The 20546-nt window shown below is 44.1% G+C and overlaps 2 protein-coding genes across 2 annotated transcripts; both read right to left on the bottom strand.

The window, feature by feature from the left end:
- Positions 1 to 7829: 7829 nt before the first annotated feature.
- LOC100216646 (cyclin superfamily protein, putative) lies at positions 7830 to 9889 on the bottom strand. The gene is given in 7 exon segments (NM_001143057.1): positions 7830 to 8195; positions 8292 to 8426; positions 8512 to 8661; positions 8776 to 8812; positions 8913 to 8989; positions 9080 to 9155; positions 9247 to 9889. Coding segments are annotated over 7 exon segments (1074 nt in total). The 5' UTR covers positions 9774 to 9889; the 3' UTR covers positions 7830 to 8123.
- A 3087-nt stretch (positions 9890 to 12976) lies between these two features.
- LOC100383346 (uncharacterized) lies at positions 12977 to 19458 on the bottom strand. The gene is made up of 6 exons (NM_001176002.2): positions 19173 to 19458; positions 15778 to 15983; positions 14592 to 14883; positions 13933 to 14040; positions 13587 to 13837; positions 12977 to 13505 (listed from the first exon to the last, which is right to left on the bottom strand). The coding sequence occupies exons 1-6, from the start codon at positions 19368 to 19370 to the stop codon at positions 13388 to 13390; spliced, it is 1173 nt and encodes a 390-aa protein (NP_001169473.2). The 5' UTR covers positions 19371 to 19458; the 3' UTR covers positions 12977 to 13387.
- Between the last annotated feature and the right edge of the window lie 1088 nt (positions 19459 to 20546).

Here is a 20546-nt window from a genome sequence, read left to right on the forward strand (position 1 = left end):
CACGGCTTGCCACGCCATCAACAGGGTCTACCTTCACCGCCTCCTCAAGAAGACTTCATATGAGCTACTAACCGGTAACAAACCAAATGTATCGTACTTTCGTGTATTTGGGAGTAAATGCTACATTCTAGTGAAGAAGGGTAGAAATTCTAAGTTTGCTCCCAAAGCTGTAGAAGGGTTTTTGTTAGGTTATGATTCAAATACAAAGGCGTATAGGGTCTTCAACAAATCATCGGGTTTAGTTGAAGTCTCTAGCGACGTTGTATTTGATGAGACTAATGGCTCTCCAAGAGAGCAAGTTGTTGATTGTGATGATGTAGATGAAGAAGATGTTCCGACGGCCGCTATACGAACCATGGCGATTGGAGAAGTGCGGCCACAGGAACAAGATGAACGAGATCAACCGTCTTCCTCAACTATGGTGCTTCCCCCAACTCAAGACGATGAACAGGTTCATCAACAGGAGGCGTGTGATCAAGGGGGAGCACAAGATGATCATGTGATGGAGGAAGAAGCGCAACCGGCACCTCCAACCTAAGTTCGAGCAGTGATTCAAAGGGATCATCCCGTCGACCAAATTTTGGGTGACATTAGCAAGGGAGTAACTACTCGATCTCGATTAGTTAATTTTTGTGAGCATTACTCCTTTGTCTCTTCTATTGAGCCTTTCAGGGTAGAGGAGGCCTTGCTAGATCTGGACTGGGTGTTGGCCATGCAAGAGGAGCTCAACAACTTCAAGAGAAATGAAGTTTGGACACTGGTGCCTCGTCCTAAGCAAAATGTTGTGGGAACCAAGTGGGTGTTCCGCAACAAACAGGACGAGCACGGGGTGGTGACAAGGAACAAGGCTCGGCTTGTGGCAAAAGGTTATGCCCAAGTCGCAGGTTTGGACTTTGAGGAGACTTTTGCTCCTGTGGCTAGGCTAGAGTCAATTCGTATCTTGCTAGCATATGCCGCTCACCATTCTTTCAGGTTGTACCAAATGGATGTGAAGAGCGCTTTCCTCAACGGGCCGATCAAAGAGGAGGTATACGTGGAGCAACCCCCTGGCTTCGAGGATGAACGGAACCCCGACCATGTGTGTAAGCTCGCTAAGGCGCTCTATGGACTTAAGCAAGCCCCAAGAGCATGGTATGAATGCCTTAGAGACTTTTTAATTGCTAATGCTTTCAAGGTTGGGAAAGCCGATCCAACTCTTTTTACTAAGACTTGCAATGGTGATCTTTTTGTGTGCCAAATTTATATCGATGACATAATATTTGGTTCTACTAACCAAAAGTCTTGTGAAGAGTTTAGCAGGGTGATGACGCAGAAATTCGAGATGCCGATGATGGGCGAGTTGAACTACTTCCTTGGGTTTCAAGTGAAGCAACTCAAGGACGGCACCTTCATCTCCCAAACGAAGTACACACAAGATTTGCTAAAGAGGTTTGGGATGAAGGACGCCAAGCCCGCAAAGACGCCGATGGGAACCGACGGACACACCGACCTCAACAAAGGAGGTAAGTCCGTTGATCAAAAAGCATACCGGTCCATGATAGGTTCTTTGCTTTATTTATGTGCTAGTAGACCGGATATTATGCTTAGCGTATGCATGTGTGCTAGATTTCAATCCGATCCTAAGGAGTGTCACTTAGTGGCTGTGAAGCGGATTCTTAGATATTTAGTCGCTACGCCTTGCTTCGGGATCTGGTATCCAAAGGGGTCTAACTTTGACTTGATTGGGTACTCAGATTCCGACTATGCTGGATGTAAGGTCGATAGGAAGAGTACATCGGGGACGTGCCAATTCTTAGGAAGGTCCCTGGTGTCATGGAACTCTAAGAAACAAACCTCCGTTGCCCTATCCACCGCTGAGGCCGAGTACGTTGCCGCAGGACAGTGTTGCGCGCAACTACTTTGGATGAGGCAAACCCTTCGGGACTTTGGCTACAATCTGAGCAAAGTCCCACTCCTATGTGATAATGAGAGTGCTATCCGCATGGCGGAAAATCCTGTTGAGCACAGCCGCACAAAGCACATAGACATCCGGCATCACTTTTTGAGAGACCACCAGCAAAAGGGAGATATCGAAGTGTTTCATGTTAGCACCGAGAACCAGCTAGCCGATATCTTTACCAAGCCTCTAGATGAGAAGACCTTTTGCAGGTTGCGTAGTGAGCTAAATGTCCTAGATTCGCGGAACGTGGATTGAATTGTAGCATACATGTGTTTATGCCTTTGATCATGTTCATTCTGCATTTTGTTGCTTATGGTGCTCAAGTTGTACAAACACTCCCTGGACCTCACAAGTCCGTTGCAAAGTGATGCACAACTTTAGGGGGAGATGTGTTACAACTTGACCCTTTGAGACTAACCATATGCTTGAGTTTGCTTGTTTTAGTCTCGAAGGAGAATTAAAAGGGAAAAGGTGGACTTGGACCATGCAAGACTTCCACTGCACTCCGATGAAAAGAGTAACTTTTCCAAGTTCATCCTTTAACTCTTATTGCCTATTTTGCTCTTAATTGGAGATTTTGGTGAGGCAATGGGGTTAAAGGGCCAAGATTGATCCCGTTTTGGTGCTTGATGCCAAAGGGGGAGAAAATAAAGGCCAAAGCAATAAATGGATCAGCTACCACTTGAGAAATTTTGAAAATAGTAGATTAGATCTTTTGGTTTGTCAAAACTCTTTTATTGTCTCTCTTGTCAAAAGATGGCTTCTTGTGGGGAGAAATGTTGATTATGGGAAAAAGGGGAGTTTTTGGAATCCGGAATCAAATACTCCTGAAATGACTCTCTTTATGACTTAACATGTGTGTTTGACTTAGAGATAGAAATTGGAGTTTTGATTTGCAAAAACAAACCAAGTGGTGGCAAAGGATGATCCATATATGCCAAAATTGAATCAAAATAAATTTGAGTTTTATTTGAAGTGATATTGCACTTGTTCTAGTTGCTTTATGTTGTGTTGGCATAAATCACCAAAAAGGGGGAGATTGAAAGGGAAATGTGCCCTTGGGCCATTTCTAAGTATTTTGGTGATTGAGTGCCAACACAAGTGCTTAAATGTGAATTTATGCTCATGGATGGACAAAATGCAAATCAAGAGTAAAGGTATGTTTCTAAGCCTTAGTACATTGGTTTTGTGTACTAATATACTTGTCTAAGTGTTAGAAACAGAAAGAAGAAGAAAAGAAAAGAGGTGAAAAAGGCTTGGCTGTGTACAACCAAGACTCAGCTCAGTCTGGCACACCGGACTGTCCGGTGGTGCACCGGACAGTGTCCGGTGCGCCAGGCTGACTCGGCGCGAACTGGCCGCTCTCGGGAATTCGCCGACGGCGTACGGCTAAAATTCACCGGACTGTCCGGTGTGCACCGGACTGTCCGGTGAGCCAACGGTCGGCCGGGCCAACGGTCGGCCGCGGAATCTGCGCGCGACACGTGGCCGGGCCAACGGTCGGAAGGGGGCACCGGACTGTCCGGTGCGCCAACTGCTCTCTGGCCGCCAACGGTCGGCTTCGCCATTTAAGGAAGGAAATCGGGCACCGGACACTGTCCGGTGTGCACCGGACTGTCCGGTGCGCCCGATGACAGAAGGCAAGAATGGCCTTCCAGATTTGCTCTCAACGGCTCCTAGCTGCCTTGGGGCTATAAAAGGGACCCCTAGGCGCATGGAGGAGTATACCAAGCAACCTTAGAGCATTCTTGATCATCCACACTCAGTCTTTGCGCATTCGTTTGTCATTCTCAGTGATTCGAGCTCCGTTCTAGTGAGAACTTTGAGATAGTCTTTTGAGCTCGATTCGTGGCCGTGTGTGTGCGCATTTTGCTGTGGATTTGTGTGTGTTGCTTCCCTCCCTTACTCCGTGCTTCTTTGTGAACTTCAAGTGTAAGGGCGAGAGACTCCAAGTTGTGGAGATTCCTCGCGAACGCGATAAGAAAAGAAAAGCATAACACTGTGGTATTCAAGTTGATCATTGGATCACTTGAGAGGAGTTGAGTGCAACTCTCGTCCGTTGGGACGCCACAACGTGGAGTAGGCAAGTTTTGTACTTGGCCGAACCACGGGATAAACCACTGTGTCTTCTCTGTGTTGAACTCCTTGTGGTTATCGTATTGTGCAAGATCTTCTCTCTAGCCACTTGGCATTAACTGTGCTAACGCTTAATCAAAGTTTTGTGGCTTAAGTTTTAAGTTTTACAGGATCACCTATTCACCCCCCCTCTAGGTGCTCTCACCTTGGAGTCACTCCAATCTTCACTTCCAAGCACTCTTATTTTATTGACCAACACCATTAGCCGATCAAAGAGTGATTGAAGTGACTCACCCTTAGTCCAATCATATCAAGCAAGCTCACTCTCCAAAGCTTCAATTCTATGTCTCTTAGCTTTGGGGTCTCCTTCATGTGACATTTTAAGAATGTTCCAAATGTCACGAGCATCCTCTCTTCCTTGGACTTTCAGGTATTCTTCCGGACAAAGACTTCCTTTTATTATGCTCACCGCTTGAGCATTGCGGTGAACTTCTTGCATCATTTCCAGAGTCATCTCTTCTCCTTGGGTGGGCTTATACATACCTATATTGACAATCTCCCAAAAACTAGGATGTACACCGATTAAATGCGACTTCATCTTATCGGCCCACTCGTCATAGTTCAACTCACTAAGAGTTGGTAACTTTCCAAGTGGGGCGGAAGAGAAGTTGGGGATAAAATTTCTAGAATGATCAAATTGAACTTTGTTGAACTCGTTACCTTTACTTTTGGTAGATGATCCTTCGGTGTTGAGACTTACCTTGCTCATCACCCTTGACACCAAAAGTTCCACTAGGTCATCATTGTATTCAAATTTTCCCTTTCCTTTGTCTTCTTCGGCCTTTCTTCTTGATTCTTCTTCTTCTTCCCTTTTCTTAGCATCTTCCTCTTTCATTTTGAGGAACATCTTCTCGGCAATCTTCATGGCGAGGTCGAGGACCTTGGGGTCTATTTCCTCACCGGAAGATGTGACGGGGATTTCCTCGAGGAGAGGATCCACATGGTCCCTTTGAGTAGACATGATCGTTTCCTCATGTGGTTAAGCGTAAAACGAGATACGAAGCTCTGATACCAATTGAAAGTAGCCTAGAGGGGGGTGAATAGGCTACACCTAAAATTTTCCACTAAAAACTTTGAGATAGTGTCAAATTCAAGTTGCACTGGTGCAAACCGGTTTAGTTGATTTTATTTACAACTGAACAAGTTTGAACCTGCTCAACTTAGATTAGATAAACAGTTAAACAAATGTGACGAAGTAGTGAGAGATTTTGCTAAAGACTTGCCCTAGAGAAAATCCACTTGAATAGATGACAAATCGGTATGAATTGTTTTCACACGATTTGCACACAATATAATCGAATATGAACTAACCAACAAATTAAAGCACTTATCAACAACACACAAGAACACAAGATTTAACCTGAGGTTCGGCAACCACCACAAAGGTGTCCTACTCCTCGTTGAGGAGCCCACAAAGGGTCAGGTCTTTTCCAACCCTAATCCTCCACAAGCCGACCACCAAGGTCAAGGCAATCTCTTCTCAAATTTGCTCAAAGAGCGGGTGATACAAACTTCTTGGGATCGTCCACAGATTTGGAGACTCCCAAGCAACCTCTAACCGTCAAGGAACGCAAGGTTCCAAGAGTAACAAATCCTCACAAGGCTAAGTTTGCAATGAGCTCAAGAGTGAAGAGAATAGGAGAATCAAGATGAAATCAACAGTGTGTTAGATCGACTTCACCTCACACCAAGGATCCTTCAAACGAATGAAGGGGGTGTGATTTCGGGTGTGAGAGGTGCATTGAATGCCTTTGTTTGGAGGTTGGTCAACCAAGAAATCGTGGAGAGAGCAGCAGTGAATGAAGAGAGAGTGTGTGGGGGTATTTAAAGGATCCCCCAAAAGCTGGCAGCCGTTGGGAGAAGTGGACTAAAAACCGGTTGAACCGGTTCTTAAACCGGTTGAACCGGTTTCCACCAGGGAGTTCTCGGTTCACTAAGGTACTCAGCCAGAGACTCGACCGGCCTCAAAATCGGTTGAGCTGGGCTCAAATCCGGTTGAACCGGTTTTCGAAAAACTCTGCACACGACTTTTCTGACAGTTTTTGACTGGCAGACTGGCAGGACAGAGGTGTCAGAAGGAACAGTACAGAAACCGGTTGAACCGGTTTTAGGTCCGGTTGAACCGGTTTTTGAAACTGAAGAGCAAGTTTTGAGAAAACTGATGTGAACCAAGGTGGAACTTTTATGGGGAGTAAGGGTGGTTTTTCCAAGGACATTCATGATCTAGAAAAGTATTCTCTCAGAGGATTTGAAGGAATTTGAACTGAGCTCATCGCATTACTTACTTAACTTATTGCGGATCCCTCTTAATTGAACGGCGATTTCTATAACTCAAGAATTATAAAAAGCAAATTGTCGTTGTTTCCACGCACTTGGAGCACGCCATATGATGTAGAATTTTAATCCGCTGTGCTTTTTCATTTGCATACTCATAAGATCTGTGCTTCTCATGTCTGTAGAATAACTGTATACATGCTAGGAGTAAACTTGTTAGAATCTTTGTTTGTTTTGTCATTTAATCACCAAAACCCTCAATTAGGGTTGATTGCACTTACAAATACCCACTCTTACATTTATTATTTATTTACTTTAGAGAGATATACTTTATAAAGGAAGGAATTACTTGTTATAAGATATTTTATCTCAAGCCTCATGGAGAATTTCTCTAATTTACGAAAATGTGATTTTGGGTGTTACAGATGTGTCCTCCCGGGGTAGGGTTAATCCTAACCGTCTAACTGCGTCCCTAATCAGGGGGCTATCCTAACCGTTGGTTGCAGCCCCCGATGACATGACGCCATATAAATAGATTAAGGGGGCGATAGGCTTAGCCAACGCTAATCACTCGACCACAAAACCCTAGCCGACACTCTGTGAGGTACCAATTACCTAGGCGCTCGGAGTGACCGGAAGAGTGGCGACTATGTCTCAGATCACCATCTCCCCATCAGGAACGGGATCCGAGCCTCGCCCTGCAAACCTCCCCCTGCAGGTGCCACTAGAGGACCGATCCATCGTCGATCTACGTCGGGAACCCAAGGAGGCGGACCTTCGATGCAAGACGCCGCCACAATGGCTACCGCTATGAACAACAATGAAGGTATATATACATATTCCTCAGTAGAATAGATCTACTCATTATCAAGGTAGTTACGGATTAGTATTCTAGGAGCTTAGGAATCGATCATATGCACCATAGAATCTAACAATTGCATCCAAAATGTGTGTAGCAAAGTAATACTAACTTCAAGGACTGTTGTTGATCATGGATGGCAACAAGCATTGCAAGACAATCAGAATTCCAACATCAGTCGTGACCAGTTTTTTTAGTGACAATAGTGAAGGTGTACATTGTGTTTAAAATTTTGGCCATTGAAATAATCAAATGTGGCCGGTTCCAATTAACAGTGAAGCCATAAAGGTGCACATTCTGTTAGGGATAATGATCATTCACAACAGTTCCAAGTCTTTCGAGAGCATATCACTTTATGGCTTTCCGCATGTTGTGTTTACCAAGATGGCGAGGTCTAATACATCCACAAGGGCTAATTTGGTGATCCGTGATCACGGAAGGATTAGAGGGGATTTACCTCAATCCCCTCTAAATACAATCCTCTTGTGATCCTCTTATCACCAAATCAACCCTAAATTGTCCTCTCTTATATCTGACCACTAGATACTAGATACTGTGCTCCGTATAGAACTATATGAAAAAAGGGAGAAAATGGAGCAAGAGCCAACAAATGAAAATTTTGGAGTTGTTTTTTTTTTTTTTTTGACGAAGGGGCAAAGCCCCCTATTTCATTAAGAAATAGGAAACAAATGAAAATTTTGGAGTTGTGCCCCATCAAATAAAGAAACCTGGTTTTAATGTACAGTTATGATTCACAAGTACAAAATTTGACACGCCTAGCCTTCTATTGATCTTGAACTTCAAACAAATCAACTCTGAATGCACCTACTCGAGCCTAGATGCAGCATCGAAGAACCTCAGGACCTTAACAACCTTAGCCCTGTGTGTTTGGCTTACTAGAATGTCCAGGAACAACTACTCCTTCAGTTTCTCGAAGTATGACGCTGGGATCTCAACAGGTGGTAGCAAAGCTGATACACCCTTAAACTGTTCAAGAGGTTTATTCCAGTTAGGACACTGCGACTATGCTTATGCAAACGATCTGACATAAAACCATGTGCGGCTGTCAAGGCCCATGCTTACCCTGCGTTCCTTGAATTTATCCCGGGTCGCCATCATGGATGAATATTTCCGGTTGAGCTGCAAATGATGTATGGCAGCAACACAGTCCTTCAACTCAAATGGCTTGTAGCCAGTTAGTGTCTGCATCTTCTTGCTCTGCAACCGTACATAACAAAATGAGTTGGTGTTTTGGTAACTAGTGAGACAGGAATGATTGGGATCAAGAAGATCAATATCATACCCAGGGATGGGTGTGTGGATCAAGGGTCAGCCTTGCAACAAACAGCACCGAGGCTGCAACAAGTGACGGCAAGAAGCGAAGCAAGCTGTAGTCTAGCAAGCTGAGCTCACAAAGGTAGCTACCCAGGAACTCCAGCTGGAGGCTACGATACTGCAATATGCATCACAACACAATGAATCAGACAACAACGTACACAAGCAGCAGGTAGGTGGAACGGAAGTAGATTTCGTTGTTGAATGCAACAAATCTCACAGGTGCAAGTACCTTCTTGGTGTCTTCTTTGCTAAATCTGGTGAACATCCTACGAAACAGAAAGCGAAGGACACAAAATTTAGAAGCAGATTCATTGTGGCAAACAAGAATTGGGATAACACTTCAGACTGATTCGGTTTGTGATCTACCTCAGGAACGTTTTTGGAGTAGGATTTCCCATCTCAAACTTGAGGACATTCAGTATATCGCTCTCCATCTTAACTACCTACAGATCCCGAAGCAAAGATCAATTAACATTGTGTAATCAATCAATGGCAGGATCCAGAGACAAGTCGCGTTTTGAAAGCATACACACCTCCTGCTTGGTGTAGGTGTTATCGGTGATGTAGCAGAAATCCTCCACATTGAGCGGGCTGATCTCCTCGTGCTTGCTGCATCGATTCGAATCGGACCCGGCGCATGAGAAATGGAGCTCGGTTCATGGAAATGTGGGCGAGTGAGATTAACGGATAGGTTGCTTACGATGCGATGAGCATGGCGGCGACGCCGAGGAGCTGCAGCTTCTGCCTGTTGAGTGCGTTGGCGGAGAGGAAGCGGTCGATGTAGGAGACGGTGAGGTAGAGCGTGTCGGAGACGAATCTGTACTCCTCGGAGACATCGACGAGCCAGTCGACGAGGATGGCCCGCGTGTTGGGCGTGACGTCGACCTGCACCGCCGCGATGTAATCCGTGGCGGGGCGGCGCGTGGCCTGCGACTCCGTGGAGCGGAGGTAGGAGTAGATGTCGGACGCGTAGGGCTTGCGGAGCTGCGGGTCCTCCTCGACATCAGAGGCGGCGGCGGCAGGCGCGGGAGCTGCATTGGGCTCGGGCTTGGCGGCGGGGAGGAGGTGCTGCTTCTTGACGGGCTTGTCATCGCCGCCGCCGCCTTCGTCGTGCGCGCCGAGCACGGCGTTGGGGAGCGTGGGCAGCTGGTTGAGGGCGACACGCTTGCGCTTGGCGGTAGCGTGGGTGAGGAGCGGCGGGGCGGCGTAGTTTTGCATGTCGGCCATGGGCGACGACGGTGAAGGCGGGCGGCGTTGCTCCTGCTCCGGCTGTCCCTGCACGGCAGCAGGCAGCAGCGGGGGCAGGACCGCAGGAGCAGGTGGATAGACGCCAGACCACGGAAGAGAAGCGGAGGGCGGAGCAGGAGTGGCGGGCGCGCGGTTAAGTAGCGGGCGGGGCGGTGGGAATGGAGGGAGAGGGGACCGCCATTTTTTTGAATTCGAAGGATTTGGGACTTGGGAGAGCTCCGGTTGGAGGGAAGAGCCTCGGGTGCTCTGGCTTTGCGGTTTCGATCGCCGCGGCCTCGATTTGCAAACTCGTTCGAGTTTTGCCTGCGGCACGCCGTGGAGGGAGGGAAAGATTAGGGATTTTTTTTACTAAATTCTGAGCGTTTCAGGGGACGGCGCGAGGCCGCAAAGTCCCGCGGCGCCCACCCCGCCATCCGCCTACCGTGCCGAGAGCGCGGGAGTTTTGGGGGCTGTCAGAGACTGACGTGAGCGGTGTTCCATTTTATTTCTTTTTATTTGATTTCAGTGGCTGTGCATGGACCGTTAGGCATGGCTAAACGGATGGCCCGATCCGCCATGGACCGTTAGGTATGGTTAGATAATTGGGTAGTGTCGGGCCGGTCCACGTGTCGCTATTGTCAACCACGCATAGATGGCTAAACGGACGATCTGGTCTGATCTCGTGCCTAACGGCACGGCTAGATAATTGGTTCGTACGGAGCCAGCTCGTGTGCCGTAGCGCTGGCATGGCACGCCAGTCTGATAAAATGTGTTGGACCAGCCCGCTAGTCTAGTAGGCCATTTCAGTGTAGCATGAAAAGCTTTAGACACACCCATTTAACTAGTATAGATCACGCTCGGTTGTGTTATACAATGTATTCATAGTGTAAATATATGTATCTTATTAATTTAAAACTAAAAATATAATTGTGTCCGGTCGTGCCGGCACTATGGGTATTATATGGATCCACTAATTTTTTAAAACGAATTTTTTTAGGACAGAGGGAGTAACACTTTCCTTATTCAATTGGCTCCTTGTAATCTTTATTAGATCATTCTTCGATTGTCTACGTTCCTTGAAAAAACATGTGCGAAAAACATGGGGAATGCATTTATACATTAGGAAAAGTCTTTTAACCATTGTCGTCTTGTTACACACCAGTGCATTTAGTGACGGACGTGGGATAGAAACTTATGTGGGGTCAAACAAAACCATAAGACATCTATACAAGACCATAAAACAGATATAACATTACATGTATAGACGAGTGATCGTACAATAGAAATTAGAATTTGAGAGAAAAAATTATATGAACAAGAAGAAGTGATGTAACGACACTGTGACGGTTGAATGGTGGAATGGCACGGGTGTGCGAGCAATGACGAAGTTGGGCCAAGCGAGCACGGGCTGAAGGGGGATGGGCGGGTGGCGGCTAGTCGGGCGAGTGAGCGCAGAAAGGGGGCTGAGCGGATGGTGTTGGAGAGGGTGAGCATGGAAGGGGGCTAGCAATGGATTCAGGGCGAGCGTAGCAGGGGGCTGGCGACGGTGGAGTTGAGCGCTCCTACTTCGTGTCGATCGGATAGAACGATGGCAGAACAAAAGCCGAGTTAGGCTGTTTTAGCGGATCGTGGAGTTGGATTGTCGTGGATGTGTGTTGCTCACGCTGGTTTTAACCTCATATACTTATAGACATTTTGTTTTAACATATTCAACATATATATAAGGAGACGAAAAAATTTGAGGTGGGGCCACGGCCCCCTTTGCCCACCCCGTGGCTCCACCCCTGAGTGTACTAGGTATTAGAGAAAATCGGAGAGATAGATATAGGTTTGGAACCGCTAGTGTTGATATGGTTGTATGTAGCCCATGTTTTAAAGAGGTACATGTCATCTAAACCTAATGTTGTACGCTCTTTATATAGTTGATGGTTAGATGCAAATACGTGCATAGATTACACACTCAAATGACGACTGAGCTAGCGAGTGAAGAAAGCTCTATATGTCTCTTGGGAAGTTGAGCCAAGCAAGCATGCTCACTCTCAAGCAAGAATTCTTTCTATTTGCTAGCTCATAGTTGTTGAGGAAGTGAAGTCCAAAAGGTTGGCACATGGATTTCCAAGAGGATGCACACCAACCAAATCAAACAAAACTAAGAACCAATCACACACTCATGCTCAAACTATATGGGTGCACTAAATTATCCGTAAACTATTTTTGCGTCCGAGATAGGTGATTTTGTTTAAGTGTTTTGTTGTATTATTAAGTATTCTCTTTTAGTTCATTTCTTTACCTAGAAGTCGAATAGAGTAATCCGGTCGAAGGGTAATGATCATCTGTATGTAATGAATTATATGTCCCAGAATAGATCTTATTATTCTACTCTTTTAGGATAAACTCTTTTGAACAAGATAAGAAATAAATTTGAGGTTTCATTTTAGGATTAATTAGAGATCATATGTGTGGGTTGTAGGCTGAATTCAGAGTGCGACTCAAGTTCATCCTAAGTTTTAATGTGCTTCAAAAATATTTTATTTCAAACTTTTCTTGTCAAGTTTTTAGCTTGGTCACCTTCATGACAAGTGGTTTGTCGTAAAACTTTTGAAATTGTGATTTTAAAACAAAGCGAGAAAGGAAGGAAGTTTGCTTAGGTTTGACATAACAACGGCATGCAACACACTTTGTAGAATTTTTCTTAAAAAGTTTGTATATTATGTATTTTACAAAAACATGAATTGCTACACCACACAATCAGGTCTCAACAGCTCTCCTTTGACACTGATGGCACTCATAAAATCACATGATTACTTCAATTGGAGATACAAGTCCATCTAGATTTCACCATCAAGAAACTAGTTTAGTTTTGATGATCGATATCTAAATTTTATATAAATCGACAACACAAAATTGATATTATTAGATTCACTATTAAAAAATTAATTTTGTAATATTATTATTTTTCATTTAACATATTATATTTATGTAAACATTGTTAGCCAAAGATCAAACTGGTTGCAATGCTGCATTGCAACTTTCATTTCAATCAAGGGGCCATGTACTAGTCTAAATATAATTCCAATGAAAGTATGTGATTGAGTTCCAAAAAAATAAGTTAAACTTTGCTCGAATCAAGAAGTCACACAAGCTAAATGGACATTGGACAACAATGTAAATATAATTCCAATGAAAGTATGTGCTCGTGAGTTCCAAAAAATAAGTTAAACTTTATTCGAATCAAGAAGCCACACAAGCTAAATGGACGCTGGACATCAATCACAACCACCAGATACATACAACTAGAATACAAGGAAGCCTATCATGCTACCAGTAGATAAACACCAACTAACCACCAAACCTTTTTTATACGGCACAACATCAAAGGAAGAAAAAAAGAAAGTGCTTCACGTGCATATGTAACACTAGCTTTACACCCGACCCGAGTGACTGTTTTCTGAATTTACAGGAACTACAACTAATATATAGCTCAGCAGCGCCACCTGTATTGGGGGCTTGGGGCATCATTTCAGAGAGGGAACGCAGTGTAACGGCCACCTCTGCATTGCTTGGCCAGATCTTTCCATTCTTCCCGGTGAGGAATACCAGTAAACGTGGTACCCTCAAACAACATGATCATCACCACCAGAGAAAGAACCCACGTCGCTGGATATTCGCAGAAGCTGAGCAAGCTCTAACCGGTACTCCAGACCCCGGATGTAGTGACCCAGCAGCATGCACCTAAACAATTGAAAATGTCGGTGTTCAGTTGCTACATGATATATGAACATAACAATGCCTATTAAGTCAGCTTCACAATACCAGAAGAGCAAGCGTGCAAGATAATCACGGGGAACAGATATTAGGGGCTGAAATGGGAGGGAAGCATTCTCCACAAGTTCTGCACAGTCATCATCCTCGCCCCCAAGGTTTAAGACCCCTCCAGAAGTGTTATCTAGCGGTGGAGGGGCCTTTGAGTGTATCTTGGGGGAAAGAGTAGCCAGCAGACCATGAACCACAGAATGGATTGCTTCTTGCACGCCGGGACATGAAGACTCTGATAGTTCAGCAACCTGTTCAAAGCAGCTAGGTTAGGCAATTGAAATGTAACAAAACAATGACCCATCTCATGAGCCGTGAGATACTGAGATCTCAATTTAGAACTTACCTTCTCTGGTGTTAGTGATCTCAAATAGTCCAGCAAGTCGTTTTTTTCCTCCCCAACAAACCGTTGCATCTGCAGAGCAGAATTCTTTCTCCTGAGATCATGTAGCTCCTGCAATGTCAATAAAAGCAATAAGCCTGGAAAGTTGAAATATATCACGCAACACAAGTTGTCAGATTCAAAATGACAAATGTTTTATTACAGGTCCAACTACACGAAATAGAGGTACAATTGATTTAGATTTATTTCTTCATCCACACTTCAGCCCAGAGTACATATAAACACCTGCCCTGAGTACTTGTCCGATTAGAAACTGGAGTTCTTTTTTTTAGTCAGATATGATACATAAAACAAAATTGTATGTACAGTGTGCAAAATATTGTGTTCCATAAATATGGAAAAGCTGACGTGCACAAGTTCAGATAGCACAAACATATAGTGGGTAAGTTCAACTGAATTACAGAAGTGTTAACTCTAGCCTGTGTATAATGAGCATACTCCCATGCTATTCCTGATCTTCCTCTGGTATACGCATCACTCATTTATAATTTGAATTTATGAACTAATAAATAAATGCATAGCTGCGGTAAATATAATGTCAAATAACGTAGCATAGTAGTAAATGAAACGGGTTGGCTAATAAAGCAACAGACTGTAGTTACTTTTTTCATGGCATCCAAACGAGATTGCATCTGAATAATATACTCTTCTGCCTGCAGGGTTAAGTCGCCGAGCTCTTCTCCCATATTTTCATATGATGATTCGTCATCAGTTTTTTCAGGGTCCTGGGGCATGTCTTCTTCTGCTAATCTAAAAATAGTGACAGGTGTACCCAAATTGATGTCATGATGATTATCTTCAATGACATCACTTTTTTGGCATTCTGCAACTTCTTCAGACAGTTCAAGATTTCTTTCAAAAGAAAGCCTGTATTCAGCATTTCGCAGAGTATACCTAGACGCAAAAATGAAGTAGAGATCTGAGTTTCGTACAATGTATACATGTGAACTGCATTCCCATGAAACAAGACATTGCTTCTTGTTATTTCAGCTTTTCAATTAATAAATTGCATAGCTGTAGCTATTACAGAAAATGGTATAAAGGAGTTATCGCATGGGAACAGGAAATACGTTCATATTGTTTAATAAGACAGGATCTCAACAAAGATTATAAGAGTTAATATTTAGAATTAACTAAACTACTGGGCAGGAATTTTCATTTCTTTGTTTTGGAAAAGTGGAAAAAAAACTAACATTCAATTCAGAAGAAACTACCAAGCACGGCTAACCTTGTGATGTGACTATTAGCTTAGGAGAGTAGCCAGATCAACAAATTTAAACCATAACACAGCAAACTCTTATGGGGAAAGGAAGCCAGACAAACAGAATGACTTGACTCCAGACAGCAGAATATACACCAACTCTCTACTTGGTCCAAAAGAAGTGAAAGAACCAGCAGCCACCAAGTAGTGGTACAAGCAGAAGAAATGTTACTACCATGGGAACTACTAAACATCACTAGAAGGTTACCATATTTTAATCATCTGACAACAACATGCCTCTTTCTCATAGAAAACCTGTCAGAAAGGCATACAGCAAAAGTGTTCATCATTTCTAGGTCCACATGCCGTCCTGCTGAACTAATAAATACCTAGACTGCAAGAGTCACTACCAGTTTCGCATGTCATTTAATTGACTGATACACGATGAAAGGTATCGGATGTTGACTCAGACTTCCAAATTCAACAACAGTTCAAACAAACATGTGCCAAATTATGCAATCGAGTCTCAGAAATACTTTTCATAACCACCATCATAGAAAAAAAAACTTTTGAACTAGAAAGCATACCCAGTCATAATTGAAGATACCAATAATTTGAAGAAGGGATTCCAAAGAGCTTCTACAATGACACGGAACTGATCAGATGGAAGCAGACCCAACATGCCCGAAATAGTCCTCTTCATTGCATCTACCGTTTCAGGAGCAACATCTTTCTGAATGACACTAAGGTCCAGAGGCTCTATGTCCTGGATCAAGTTCCAGAGCATGGATTTCTACAGAGAACCAAACACATGATAAGTAAACCTTACAGCATGACTAAAACAATTTCCAAGTGTTTGTTGATAGATTGAAAAGTAATAAATATCCATATTGTAGTTATATTAAGGAAGTTTACAGGCACTTTATATAATATAATCTTTGAACATATGTATTGTTTTCACCCCTAGCAAATGTCCATAAACAATGTTCAAAATCATTTAGTCAGAATATATTACATGCAATTAATGCCTACAAGACAAGTAGCTGCTAACTAGTAAAAACTCCTCCCAAAGAATCCCACAATTTCATTAAAAATGATCCATGGGCAAACAGTATTTCAAAATTACTTACAAAGATTACTACTGTTCATAACAACTGCTGCTAAATTTAGTTAGAGTAGATGACAGGTTGCTCGGTCTGACAAATACATTGTAGAGTATTATACAGAAGAAAACATCCTATGCCGTAGTACTGAAAATGGCCCAGCTTGATATTCACAACACTTGTGACAAATCATCTTGAGGTATCCAAAAGAACTTTATATTAAAGTTCAAGGTCATATGTCTTCAATCCAAAAATTAGCTCAGTGAGTACGAATTGCAAAAAGAAAAAAGAAAAAAAATGCTATGTTAAGGACCACTTAGCTCAGTATTAGCCAGTAGTAGTACCAATATTACTGATAAGATAGCTAACAGTACATAATGCTTCGACCTAGCAATAAACGACAACAGTGGTGGAACTTGTAATCCTTAAGCTGGTGGAACGCGTAATCCTTAAGCACCATGGTTCCTCGTGTCACATGGGGTTCAGAAAACATTTTGTTTAGTTTTGCAATGCTATATGACCCCTATGACAGGATGCTATTATTCAGGCAATCGTCCTTCCTAAATCACATCCTAGCCTAAAAAAGAAGGTTAAAATGGAGCTTAAAACAAAAAAATGTCATCAGTCTCATGATTCATGGAGGCATCATACAACCAGTGGCGGAGCCCAATGGGAGCTGGCAGGGGCTTCTCTTACTGATTGGCACATAATTGAGACTCCTATAGAACTCAATGTTCACCTTTGTGCACGGATGGTGAACCTCTTGAGGATCCTACTCAATGAGTCTTGCTTACCTTGGCGCCACTCGTCCTGACATTTCGTATTCTGTACATATTCTGAGTCGGTTTGTTTTTGCTCCCACCCAACTCAACTATAATCACTTGTTTCATGTCCTACGATATCTTTGTGGGACTAGACGCCTATTCTTTTCACACTCTAGCTCTTTACAGCTTCAGGCTTATTGTGATGCTACCTAGGCTAGTAATTCCTCTGATTGTCGATCTCTTTTTGCCCATTGTGTTTTTCTTGGTGGTCCCCTCAATGCTTGGAAGACTAAAAAACAAGTAGCAATTTCTTGTTCGAGTGCAAAGAGTTGCATGCTATGGCTCTTGTGACTACATAAGTTACTTGGTTACAGTGGTTGCCTGAAGATTTTGGTGTTCCTGTTTTTACAACGGCTCCTAACATTGCTATTAGTATTGTTCATGATCCGACCATGCATGATTTTACTAAGCATATATGCATTGATGCCTATTACACGTGTGCACATGTTTAGGATGATATGATTGATCTTTGTTGCGTGCCTTCAAAGCTTCAGCCTTCAGGTGGTTGATTTCTTCACAAAGGCACATACCAGAGCTCAGAGTTCAGCATAGGTTTTATCTCTCCAAACTCAGTGTACTTGATCCACCTGGAGTTTGAGGGGGGACGTTATATGCCTATGCATGTGTCCTTGTTGTATTCGGTCTCATATATAGTCTGTGTTAGATGTCTATGCATGCGCCTTTGTTGTATTCGGTCTCATATAGAGAGCTCTTGTTTCACACGGTGTCTACCATGTAGCGGTGTATATATTCGGGCCTAGTGCTCTCATACTCCCTCCGGTGTAGTATTAGATGTCATTATGGATGAATAAGCGTAGTGTAGCAATAGATGTCATTCTGGGGTATAGAGATACTCTTGCCCAATTTTACCCCTGCCTTTCGCATGCGTCGGCTGGGTCAGCAACCGTTACTCTCTCTCCCAGGAAGAAACACTTCGTTGCATGTAACAGCCTTTAATCACGCCCAGGAAATAAGGAGCCGCATCGTGTAGTTGAGCGAACAGGCGCCACACAAAGAAAATCCCGCATTACTCCTCCCTTGGTATGCGAAACAAACATATATAAGAAATCTGTCCTCCCATATTCCTAATACTACACCGGAGGGAGTATTGAATATAGACTATATAGTGCAATTCACAACAATAAGATCATATGCAGCACAACTAGATAATAAAATCACCCTATAAACACATCCATAAGGCTGAACTGGTAGATCTGAAATTTCTAAAATTGCCGCAAAACTTTATTTTCAATGGACATGTCTCCTGCCACTGAAAGCATAGTGACTAAAATCCTAGAATGCATATATAAGAAAATGTGGGCCCGTGTCAAGTAGGTGAATTAACTAAGACGGTCACCACAAGGAAACTAACCAGTTGAGTTTTGTTCATTTTTTACAAGTTGAACGCTTTTTGACCCTCCTCCCCCCCCCCCCCCCCCCCCCTACCTGTATAATTTCTGGCTCCGACACTGCATACAAGTAGCATATGTCTAAGGACCATGGTTGATAACAATTTACCAAGCCTAAAGTTATGCTCATGCAGCTAAATCTCGATTGCTAAATGCTGTACACTCTTACAGACCCCGCTCCCCCTCCTAACGTACAAAAACTAAATATCAACAATAACTAGATTTGCAGGAACATCGAATTCTTGTTTATCTTGATGGCCAGTGAAGCCAGCTAACAAATCGTCGCTTCTACGCACACCATGTATTAGACTTCTTGGCAGTAACGTTGCCACCTTATTTGCAGATATTCAATTAACAGATGAAGGTGAGCGATGGACCTAACACGGGAGGTGGTCATCATAAGATGAACCATTTGCTGGAACCCAGATCTTATTCCTGACCCAAAAGGCCCGGAATCTCATGTGTCATGTGGCATCAAATTTTCAAACAAGAAATTATTACAGGCAGCGGCTTTCTGGCACGGAAACATCAAAATCAGGGCGAACGAAATCCATGGATTGCATACTACCCAACTACTACTATTCAATTTGGGGAAAAAAGGTTGGTCGTTCGGGCGATGCACCCGAGGTAGGCGACGGTGGCTCACCTTGGAGGGTCCATGTGCGGGCCTCCCCCGCGCGTACAGCTCGTCGAAGGGCGACGCGGACGCGGACGCTACCCCGACAACCCTCCTCCGGCGGGCGGCCCCTCCACCCGCCGGGCAAAGCGGCAGCGGCGGCGGGGGCAGCCTGAGGCGCTGCTGCGCGGTGGAGGGCGGCGCGCGGAGGCTGTAGGCGGTCGGCATGTGGGCCGTCGCCGGCAGGCGGATGGGGGCGCGTGCGGGGCGATTCCTGCCTTCCCCTTCCACTCGGGCTCCGAGGTGGTGATAGAAGATAGGTTTTTCAGCTTGCCCCGCTGGCTGGCTGTCTCGCTCGGTCTACCTCGGTGCGCTAAACCGCATCAGGATTCAGGAATTCAGGATACTGGGGTGTTGGGTCGCTGACGGGGCGAGCCAGGCCGGAGAACTCGTGGACGACCGGAACTGCCCCTGGGTGGGTGGACGTGGGGACGGGTGGAATTGCGTGGATGACACCTGCGTCTGCTGCTCGTCCATGTGAGCGCGCTCCGCTGTCCGCCATTGGAACGCGTGCGTGTAGTTATATGGGCCTGCTGCTGTGTGCCGCTGCCGCCCAAACAGCGCGGTACGGCCCAATAACATCTGCCGGCAATGACCACACTCTTAACAACCAAAATCTCATTTTGGGAATCTAGTAAAATTCTCCAAGAATTCTAAATTAAAATATAATTTTAAAACTTGCTTACTTTGAAAATATATCTCCTAAAGCAAATAGGGTTTCTATAAAGATATAATAAAAGTATGCATATATGATTTTAGTTGATCCTTTGTTTAAATATATATATTTATAAGTACTCTCTAAAGTATTTTTATACACTAGAAGTGTATTGAATATTCGAAACAAATACCTAAATAAATGAATAAAATTAATATTCTTGCATCATACTGAATGATTTTTGTTTGTGCATATTTGAATTAGAAACCACAAGTCAGTTTTGAATTGAAATTGGCAAACTTAAATGAAAACAGAAAATAAAAACAAGGAACAAGAAAACGAGCCTCGTAGGCCAAACTTTTCTATTCCAGCCCAACTTCACCTTCCCTTCGCGCCAGCATGGCAGCACATCTCCTTGTCGCCCGACCCAAACACCCTTTACCGCGAAGCCCAGTGCGGTTGGAGCCAGACGCCGACGGCCAGGGCCCACTCGCCAGCAAACTCCCAGCTGCACCCGCGCTCTCGAACGTACATGTCGGGCCCAACTCACCAGTGCCTCAACCAGACGCGCTTCACCAGGTAATGTGCCTCTGACGGGTGGGACACAATCGCAAGAAGCTTTTTCCCAACAAACTCGCAACAGAATGCGATCTCCGTCAGATCCTTGCTAGTCGGCGCAACAACTTTTA

The sequence above is a fragment of the Zea mays genome, chromosome 5 (genome assembly GCF_902167145.1).
Source record: "Zea mays cultivar B73 chromosome 5, Zm-B73-REFERENCE-NAM-5.0, whole genome shotgun sequence".
Classification (NCBI taxonomy): domain Eukaryota; kingdom Viridiplantae; phylum Streptophyta; class Magnoliopsida; order Poales; family Poaceae; genus Zea; species Zea mays.

Bases quoted from the DNA above. Each gene is read 5' to 3' on its own strand.
- LOC100383346 (NM_001176002.2), bottom strand. From the start codon at position 19,370: ATGCCGACCGCCTACAGCCTCCGCGCGCCGCCCTCCACCGCGCAGCAG. The intron at 13,838-13,932 runs GTAAGTTCTAAA...TGCTTTGAACAG, and splicing joins GATCACTAACACCAGAGAAG to GTTGCTGAACTATCAGAGTC. The intron at 13,506-13,586 runs GTATTGTGAAGC...TCAATTGTTTAG, and splicing joins CTTGCACGCTTGCTCTTCTG to GTGCATGCTGCTGGGTCACT.